Raw genomic sequence first — 11,048 nt, 5'->3', positions numbered from 1 at the left:
CTGGAGAGGTGGTCGTGTCTGCTGCTGGAGGTGTGGTCGTGTCTGCTGCAGAAAGGAAACTATCAGGGGGGAAAGCGCCAAGTCATTACGACAATATAGCACTGGGGTCAGGATAAGGATCTGACCCCAGATCCTTATCCTGACCCCAGATATGTGTAATAATTCAACTCGGCACAACTAGAGCTGTCCTTAGATATCCACAACACATGGATCATACTGGATTGATTGATTGATACAGATTAAGCCACCCAAAAGGTGGCACGGGCATGAATAGCCCGTACTCATACTGGAATTGATCCATTTGGGTTCAGGAGTGCACTCGTGCACACTCTGGTGAACACTCTGGAGCAGCTGAGGTAGTACTCCGTCAGGCGATGAGTCACAATAACGTGGCTGAAGAATGTTGACCACCACACACTAGAAGGTGAAGGGTCGACGACGTTCCAGAAATGGTCCAGGACGGACCGAAACGTCGTCGTCGTCCCTTCACCTTCTATTGTGTGGTCTGGTCAACAGTACTCTGACAGTCCGCTGTGAAGGCTTCCCCCCCCCATCCCCCCCTTCACCTCTCACATCCACTTACCGATAACTTACAAGATAGTTACAAACACAAGTCCTATAATCCCAGTGCCAGCTGGACGGTTACAGGGAGTCCCTCAGGCGGGGGAGGATGAGTGTGTTGAGGCGCCACCAGCTGGAGGTCGACCTCAGGGGCACTTGATGCCTGCCTCAGAGCCACTTTGGTTACCACACCCCGCCAAATACACGACGAAACCTCGAACAAGTTTTAACACCTCCTAACAAGTTGTAACAACCTTCTAATACGTCATAAAAACGTTGTACCAAGATGTAACAACTTAATTACAAGTTGTAACAAGCGGAAAATAGGGCCAGTTAGGTTGTGTGTGTTTGCAGAGAAGTTATTTATGACCCGAAGCTTTACCATCTCCAACAACAGTTTAAACTGTTGTCGAAGCATTCATCTTGTCTTACCACAACGCTGTTAGTGCACCTTACACCACTCACGTGGTATAAGCGAGTGTAAGCGAGACGCCGCAGCCCAAACTATTCTGCTTTTCATAATTAAGGCTGTTTGCCAGGACTTTCTAATGTGTAATTTGTGTTGGTAGTTTGATATTTTACGATTCAATAATTATCTTCTTCACTGTATTTACTGCAACGTGTATTTCAATGGATGGTTGTTGATTTTGCATTTTGTAGTTATTTTTAAATTGATTTTGAGAATAGAAAATTCTATATGAAAAAACTCGCCAACGTTGCATATTTTTTTCAGCTGACACCGGAGAATGTCAGTATTTTGCTGAAACGAGAGAGAGAGAGAGAGAGAGAGAGAGAGAGAGAGAGAGAGAGAGAGAGAGAGAGAGAGAGAGAGAGAGAGAGAGAGAGAGGAGGGGAGAGAGCTGTTGTTGAGGCTGCTCCAGACTTTTTCTCTTCAAAACTTAGTTAAAACTCGGCGTTGTTTACAGCGTCCAAGAAGCTGCAGGGGGAGGGAGGGTCGACAGCCAGGACTGGATAGTTGATCAGTGAGAAAGAATAATCGACCATTAGGAGGGAGTAGTCGATCTCATCTCTCACGCCGACCAGCAAAATGGATCAGTTTACCATTTGGAGGGGTTATTCAACTCTCTGGACAGTCAATCAATCTCCAACAGTAGAACAATCGACCAGCAGGATATAAATGTCGAGCAGCAGCATGAGGAATTAGATCGTTAGGGTAGTTTAGTTAATCAGCAGAAGAGTGGACCACAACCCACGTTTCGACCAAATTAAAATATTTCGGTTGGCCAGCGGCCTCTTGCTCCTGGCTTCTTCATCGCTGTGTCGTGGGGACATCAGCTGCTGGGTTGTCATTGTCTTTCTTTTCTATTTTTGATTTGTTGTTTGTGAGTATTTGCTAATGGATCTGGATGCATTATCTCTGCTAAAAATTCATATCCACTTGTATTTCTTAATTTCTAGCTCAAAGGTTGATCTAATATTATCTGCTGTTGTAGACAAATCATGTTCCTCACGTGTTCCTCACGTGTTGTAGACAAATCATTGTCTACAACCCCTCGCCCTCATCTATGTAAGGCCAATATAACATTAACGTAACATATTGAAAATGTATTTGGAGCAGGATAGGGGGGAAAAATTGGTTAAGTTTCAGCCCTCTATCAACCACAGGAGACTAACTAAGGCTGTGCCACTATGAAAATAAACATTAGTCCAGAACATAATTCAGGTCTAAAACTAACTGCCAAGTGTTGAACAAACCACACGCTAGAAAGTGAAGGGACGATGACGTTTTTCCGACTTGAGAATGGTCCAGGACGGACCGAAACGTCGTCGTCCCTTCACTTTCTAGTGTGTCGACAGATCACACACTAGAAAGTGAAGGGACGACGACGTTTTTCCGACTTGAGAATGGTCCAGGACTGACCGAAACGTCGTCGTCCCTTCACTATCTAGTGTGTGGTCTGGTCAACATATTTCAGCCACGTTAATGTGACTCCTCGTCTGCAAACTCCCAAGTGCATGTACACAGAGAAGTAGGGCACAGCTCTCGCTGTGTACGTCCCTTATGCTGTGTGTCTTCGAGACCTGCTGTGTCTTCCAGGTCTGCGTGGCGGACCTGTTCCTGGTAGGCCTGGCCTCCTGTAATTTGTATACCGGCCTGTGAACCTTAGAGAGCCAGAGACGCCTCGCTGAGGGCAGCGACCGGGAAGAGCCTCTATATTCTATATATTACCAGAAAAATGGTGTAAATTAGTTCAAATCTGCCATTAGTCGAATCATAAATGGAGTTTAAACTAGTGTAGTCGAATAAAAATGGCGGTAAATTGAATTTAAATTGGTTTATACCGATTTAAAAATTGCGTTATGACGAATTCAAATTGCCTTGTATCGAATTAAAACTGACGTAAATCGAATTAAAAGTCTTGTAAATTAGAAAAAAATAATTATGATTTTATTCCAGCTATTCTGTTCCCAGCTGTCTATATGTAAAATGAATGCACTTTATTGACATCTTTTGAAGTCATTCTGGCACCTAATAGGACAGGTGACGATAATGACGTTTCCGATCGTCTGGTGAAGGGGACATAGAGACATATAAGGTATACCATTAAGGCTCTACAATCGTCAAGAAGTTAAGAACCCCTATTCCATAGGGTTATTAAGATCTCCTCAATATTTAACCAACCAACAGGAACACTATAGCCCTAAACATAGTCCAGGACTATATTAAACTCTTAGTGTATTCGAACGGAGATGCTGGGTATACCAAAAAATATACCCAGCATACAGATATACTCTTTATATATACAATGAGACCGCGTATCTCAGTGTAATCTCGTATATCACGAGATTGTCTTCAAACAGGATGAACGCAAAAGTTTGAAATGTTATCTACTGTTAAAGTGATCTTTACTAAGGTGTTCTCTCCTCCTGGTGTTCCTCTAAGACACCAGGGGAGTTATCTCCCGGCTCTTACTGACGCTTCTTTGTAGTTTACATGGTGTACATATGGTGCATATGCTAAAAATATAGCGTACATATATGTCGTACCTAGTAGCCAGAACGCACTTCTTGGCCTACTATGCAAGGTCCGATTTGCCTAATAGGCCGAGTTGATTGATTGATAAAGATTAAGCCACCCAAAATGTGGCACGGGCATGAATAGCCCGTAAGTGGTGACCCTTTTGAGTCATTACCAATATCAAGAGCTGATACTGGAGATCTGTGGAGGTGCGACTGCACCCTGCGTGACGGGAGATGTCTCCCGTGAGGCCGAGTTATTTTCTTTATTTTTAATAAATTGTTTCCAATTAGTTTATTGGAATTATTATTATATAATATTAGGAACATAATTTATTGACTTAGTTGTGTTAGTTTAGGTTAGGTTAAGATAAGTTAGGTTAGGTTAGGTAGGGTTGGTTAGGTTCGGTCATATATCTACATTAGTTTTAACTCAAATTTAAAAAAAAAAAAATATACATAATGAAATGGACAGATTTATCATTTCATTAGAAAAAATATTAGAAAAATATATAACTCAGGAAAACTTGGCCTATTAGGCAAACCGAGCCTTGCATAGTAGGCCGAGTACGACGTTCTGGCTACTAGGTACAGCATATGTATTATATATATATATATGTCGTACCTAGTAGCCAGAACGCACTTCTCAGCCTACTATGCAAGGCCCGATTTGCCTAATAAGCCAAGTTTTCATGAATTATTTGTTTTTCGACTACCTAACCTACCTAACCTAACCTAACCTAACTTTTTCGGCTACCTAACCAAACCTAACCTATGAAGATAGGTTAGGTTAGGTTAGGTACGGTCATATATCTACGTTAATTTTAACTCCAATAAAAAAAAATTGACCTCATACATAATGAAATGGGTAGCTTTATCATTTCATAAGAAAAAAATTAGAAAAAATATATTAATTCAGGAAAACTTGGCTTATTAGGCAAATCGGGCTTGAATAGTAGGCCAAAAAGTGAGTTCTGGCTACTAGGTACGACTATATATATATATATATATATATATATATATATATATATATATATATATATATATATATATATATATATATATATATATATATATATATATATATATGTGTGTATATCACGAAAGTAAACACGTGATTAAAAATGTGACAATGTCAGACCACGGAGGAAAAATGAAACAGGAATTCCTTAAGTACTTTCGTATATTAATACATCTCCTTCTGAAGATGTATTAATATACGAAAGTACTTAAGGAAATTCCTGTTTCATTTTTCCTCCGTGGTCTGACATTGTCATATATATATATATATATATTATATATATATAGATATATAATATAATATATATATATATATATATATATATATATATATATATATATATATATATATTATATAATTTGTTATGTAAAATGACTAAGAGCAGTGGCTTAGGGCAGATGGAATGCCACGAACATATAAACCAAAAAAAAAAGTAAAAACGAATTAAAATAAAACTGCTATGTGGACTTTTTCACAGTGTGGTAAATGCAGGATAAAACATAGGGAATGGAAAAATATAAATACTTTAATATGAAAGATTAACTTTAACAAATAACAATACTGAAAATTGTTCCTTAAAAAACTTGGCTATATTACAGGGTGCAAAAATATCAAACAAAACAATCAAACAGACACGTTAACTTTACGTTAGAGATCAAGAAATAAATGGTGCTGAAAATACTGTGAAAATTTACCATCACCTTCCAAATTTGATAGGTAAATTTCCTTCCATCACCCAAGGTAGCGTGAAAGCAGAGATACACAGCTATGGAGCACTGAGAATGTTCTGACTAAGATGTTAAAGATTCGCTACCTTGAATAAAGTTCCAAGTAGCACGGGCTATGGTGAGCCAGTAGTCTGACTAAGTGAGCTGGCTAAATTCTATATATACGGAAAAACGGCCGTCCAGGTGGCGCTGGTGTCTCGATAATTGGAAGCCGGCAGGTAGAAATGAGCAATGCGCTGGTTAACAACCAGTGGGGGTGACTCCCAACACGCCAGGTGCGTCGGGGTCAACCAATCAACCAATCAACCAGGGGTGACGGGTACTGTCGAGTAGCGGGGAGTAGGCTACACTGTCTAGACGTCTGAGCACTAGTTGTTGTTGCTCTTGTTGTAATTTTTCTATGTAGACGTTACTTGGTTGAACACTTGATGATGGAATAGGCTTAATCTCCTTCTCTAAGGAGATACTCATTAATATATATACATATATAATATACTTTCTATACTACGTATGCTTTCCCTAGTATACCTAGCCCGATTTGCCTAACAGGCAGAGTGATTTTCGTTATTTAAAAATAATCAAATTGATTTATTTGAATTAATATCATTACATTATATTAAGAACTTGAATTACTGACTTGGGTTAGTTTAGGTTAGGTTTAGGTTAGGCTAGGAAGCTAAGCTTATGTTTGGTCATATTCCTACGTTAGTTTTAGCTAAATTTAAAAAATAAAATAATATGTAACATAAAGGGAAAGCTTTATCATTCCATAAGAAAAAACTAAAACATATATTATTTCAGGAAAACTCGCCTTGTTTAACCAATCGGACCTTGCATACCAAGCCAAGAAGTGCGTTCTGGCTATTAGGTACAGTCCAGAAAAAGTATCCCTTTACCATTCACTTCAGTGGAACATGCAAAGTGGCAACGCAGCTTTTGTTGTTGTTGTATTATTGGGTTGAATTATCAATGAATAGGCACTTTTGTAACGACGAGTCTCATTGGTCAAAACACCACACACCGGTTTATAAAATACAACATACAATAATATAATACTGCTATCGACCGGAAAGCAGCATAGAGCAGTGAATAAAATATATATATGAAGAGTAATGAAATAAAGGAGATGGCTATATCTGCTTGAGAGTTTATTGATTATTTTATGTAAATCATGTATTGTATGATAATTTTACGTATTGGTATTTGGCTGTCGAGGCAAAGAATGTGACATCACACACTCAGAACGCTCCCTCGATCGGCCTCCCTCGATCGGCCTCCCTGAATCGACCTCCCTCGATCGACCTCCCTCGATCGACCTCCCTCGATCGACCTCCCTCGATCAACCTCCCTCGATCGACCTCCCTCGATCAACCTCCCTCGATCGGCCTCCCTCGATCAGCCTCCCTCGATCGACCTCCCTCGATCGGCCTCCCTCGATCGGCCTCCCTCGATCGACCTCCCTCGATCGGCCTCCCTCGATCGGCCTCCCTCGATCGACCACCCTCGATCGACCATCCTCGATCGACCATCCTCGATCGACCACCCTCGATCGACCACCCTCAATCGACCTCCCTCGATCGGCCTCCCTCGATCGACCTCCCTCGATCGGCCTCCCTCGATCGGCCTCCCTCGATCAACCTCTCTCGATCAGCCTCCCTCGATCGACCTCCCTCGATCGGCCTCCCTCGATCGGCCTCCGTCGATCGACCTCCCTCGATCGGCCTCCCTCGATCGGCCTCCCTCGATCGACCTCCCTCGATCAACCTCCCTCGATCGACCTCCCTCGATCGGCCTCCCTCGATCGACCGCCCTCGATCAACCTCCCTCGATCGACCTCGCACTTCAATCAATAACAACACACAAAACGTTTTTTCAAGTTAAAAGTGGTTTGCAAACATTTACATTTGCGAATATATATGATATACTTGATACAAATATTGGTTTCAAGACCTAATTACAGCCCAATATTCAGTACGTAAAAGTGTGTATATTGACCAAATAATTATGAGAGAAAGAGACAGACAGGGAGAGAGGCAGAGAGAGCGAGAGAGAGCGAGAGAGAGAGAGAGAGAGAGAGAGAGAGAGAGAGAGAGAGAGAGAGAGAGAGAGAGAGAGAGAGAGAGAGGGAGAGAGAGAGAGAGAGAGAGAGAGAGAGAGGGAGAGAGAGAGAGAGAGAGACAGCCAGAGACTCAGAGACATGTATAACAAATATGACAGACACGTGACACGTTCTAGCACATTTTGCCTGTAATTGTTTATCATGTGATGAATATCTTACATTCAACATCACGATGTGATGATATATGTTATTCGACAAACTTATAATGACTGTTTAACCATCAAACTATAGCAGAAATAGTTATCTCTTCACTCTCCCCCAGACCAATCCACGAGTCAACTCCAGAGTACAGACTCTTTATGAAGGATGAACTCCTGGGAGGAAAGGCTGTGTCAACGAGCGGCAATAGTTGTTCTGAGAGAGAGGGTTGTCCAGTCACCACCACTGCCAGCGAACTGGCAATAACCAAGCCAGACTGTGGTGCAGACTGAGGTGCAGACTGTGGGAAGAATCCGGGAACTTGAACGACAAATGTCGGTTTGGTGGACCAAGAAAAAAATAGCAAGCCGAATTTTCATGAAATGTCTAATTTTGCGAAAATGTTTCTGATAATTTTTCATTGTATTATATAGGATGGCAATTTTATATTTGTTTAAACTAACATAGAAATTTTGTCAAACCCAACCTACCTAACCCCTAACCTATTTAAACCTATACTAACATAACATCACCTGATATAACTGTCAGTAATTCATATTCCTAATATAATTGGTTATTTTCTAACAATAATAATGTATCTGGAAAGGAATATTTGAAAATAACGAAAATCATTGTGTCTGTTAGGCACATCGGACCATGCATACTATTCCATATATATATATATATATATATATATATATATATATATATATATATATATATATATATATATATATATATATATATATATATATATATATATATATATATTTTTTTTTTTTTTTTTGAGTGTGTATGTGTCCCCAAAATAAGGTATATTCGCTCTAACGGCAAGATAGCTAAATTGATGTTTCTTATCCGATTTATTTAACCCATTGAATTTAACAATTGCAGCCAGACTAAGGTTTGAAGAAAGAAAATTCATCCTAAAATGCTACTGGAAGTTTGAAAACGCAGTTGAAGTACAAAGGCAATTTAGAAGTTTAAAAAATTTCCCTTCGCGACTCACCATCAGTCGGATTAGAAATAAGTTTCAAGATGATGGAACTATTCAGAATGTTATTTGAATCAAAGAAAATCTGTGGACAAGCGAGTCGTGATGTAGGAATTTCGAAAGCGTCTGTCCATCGTATTTTGAAGCGCTGCCATTGGTAAAGTTACATTCCAAGATTAGTCCATGCTATCAGTGAAGATGATCCGGACGGAAGAATGAAGTATTGCGAGTGGTATTTGGTAAGATGTGCAGAAGGCGCACACTGTCCAACGAAGATTGTATAGAGTGACGAGGCTACACTACTATTATAAGATTCAACAGTCTCCGTGGTGTAGTGGTAAGACACTCACCTGGCGTTCTGCGAGCGCTTTGTCATGGGTTCGTATCCTGGCCGGGGAGGATTTACTGGGCGCAAATCCTTAACTTTAGCCTCTGTTTAACGCAACAGTAAAATGTGTACTTGGTTGTAACAACGATTCTTGGCGGCAGGGATCGTATTCCAGGGACCTGCCCGAAACGCTACGCGTACTAGTGGCTCTACAAGAATGTAGCAACTCTTGTATATATCTCAAAACAAAACAAAAAATACCTACCACAATTGCACCTACTGGAGACCTGAGAATCCGTATGCTATGGTGGAACATCATGTTAATTGCCCAGGACTTACAGTGTGGTGTGGGTTCTCAGCAAGAGGATTAATTAGACCATACTTTGTTTACGCTACTGTGACAGGTCCCATTAACCTGAACTTGCTACGACAGTCTGTCATGCTAGGCATCAGAGAGGTCTGTAAAGAGGAGTAGTTTTATTTTCAGCAAGATGGGGCACCCTCACACTACCATCGTGATGTAAGCTCCTACTTTGATAAGATCTTACCAAACAAGTAAATTGGACGAAGGGGAATGGTAGAATACCCTCCTCCTTCTCCCAGACCTCACAAAGGTGACTGTGTTTTATATGGTTGCATGAAATATAAAGTCGGCAATAGTCACTGAATTGAGAGTAGCCATTAACACTGCACTGAACTAACAATGACACTGAATTAAATGACAATGACAATGAATGAAATGACAATGACAATGAATGAAATGACAATAACAATGAATGAAATGACAATGACAATGAATGAAATGACAATGACAATGAATTAACACTGCACTGAAACACCAAGACTGCAAATACGAAAACGACTGAAATACCGAAAACTATGTACTGAAGTACGCACTCAAATACCAAAAGAAATGTTTATTGATGTCTGGGGTGCCATACCTTCGTGTTATCAGCAATATCTGGACCAGCACGTGTATGGACCAGCACGTGTCTGGACCAGCACGTGTCTGGACCAGCACGTGTCTGGACCAGCACGTGTCTATACCAGCACGTGTATGGACCAGCACGTGTCTGGACCAGCACGTGTCTGGACCAGCATGTGTATGGACCAGCACGTGTCTATACCAGCACGTGTCTATACCAGCACGTGTCTGGACCAGCACGTGTCTGGACCAGCACGTGTCTGGACCAGCACGTGTCTATACCAGCACGTGTCTATACCAGCACGTGTCTGGACCAGCACGTGTCTGGACCAGCACGATCATCAGTTTGACAACTCGCGTTGACAAAACAATTAAACAATATATGTAGATTCATTTACATTTTGAAAATGAAATGTATTTTAATAAACACTGGCTTTATAATTATTCAAAGTGAGTACACATTTTGTTGGGACACGTATATGGTGTATATATTGCACATGCTGTATCGTGTGAAGGGTACATATGGTGTATATTGTGTATGAGGTGTTTATTATGCATAGGTCCTTGATTCACAAGGGAAGGGTGACCGGAATATACTTTATATCATTCACAGTTTTCCAACCAACATCATAAAGTCTCACTTGACTTCAACACCACATACCCAACCGTCAAAGGTGCCAACCAGCTATCTTGAGGTTATCTTGAGATGATTTCGGGGCTTTAGCGTCCCCGCGGCCCGGTCCTCGACCAGGCCTCCACCCCCAGGAAGCAGCCCGTGACAGCTGACTAACTCCCAGGTACCTATTTACTGCTAGGTAACAGGGGCGTTCAGGGTGAAAGAAACTTTTGCCCATTTGTTTCTGCCTCGTGCGGGAATCGAACCCGCGCCACAGAATTACGAGTCCTGCGCGCTATCCACCAGGCTACGAGGCTCCCGTAGTGAAATATTGAAATATTCCAGCAGTTTCTTCATCGCATTTATTCTTCATTCTCTTCAACAACCACTTTGAAAATAAACTTTAGTCCTATAGAGATCGAAACTCAGTCATACGAGATGTATATATTCCAAATCAGTTTAATGAACTTCGGTAAGCACTTTTTTGTACCACTCATATCTCGAACAATATATGTTAAAAACACCTGCACGAAATAACACATACATTACCTCATATGTTTTGTGGTCATAAAACAACCGTGAATTACAGTTGATGTGTCAATAGTGTCATGTTGGAGTAATAATGTAACTGTCACCTGA

General features: G+C 40.8%; 1 protein-coding gene across 1 annotated transcript in view; it reads right to left on the bottom strand.

Moving 5' to 3' along the window:
* LOC138351937 (integumentary mucin A.1-like) overlaps window positions 1-8,916 on the bottom strand; it is a 12,385-nt gene extending 3,469 nt beyond the window's left edge. Inside the window, exons 1-2 of the mRNA XM_069304105.1 lie at window positions 8,891-8,916; window positions 1-59 (exon numbers count right to left, since the gene is read on the bottom strand). The exon at window positions 1-59 is cut by the window's left edge and continues 416 nt beyond it. Coding sequence (XP_069160206.1) covers window positions 1-59; window positions 8,891-8,916 — 85 coding nt within the window. The remainder of the gene's footprint in view (window positions 60-8,890) is intronic.
* Window positions 8,917-11,048: the final 2,132 nt, after the last annotated feature.

This window comes from Procambarus clarkii, chromosome 51, assembly GCF_040958095.1.
Source record: "Procambarus clarkii isolate CNS0578487 chromosome 51, FALCON_Pclarkii_2.0, whole genome shotgun sequence".
In the NCBI taxonomy this organism is placed as follows: domain Eukaryota; kingdom Metazoa; phylum Arthropoda; class Malacostraca; order Decapoda; family Cambaridae; genus Procambarus; species Procambarus clarkii.
The sequence above is the reverse complement of the archived record's forward strand: the minus strand, read 5'-3'. Positions and strand labels throughout refer to the sequence as shown.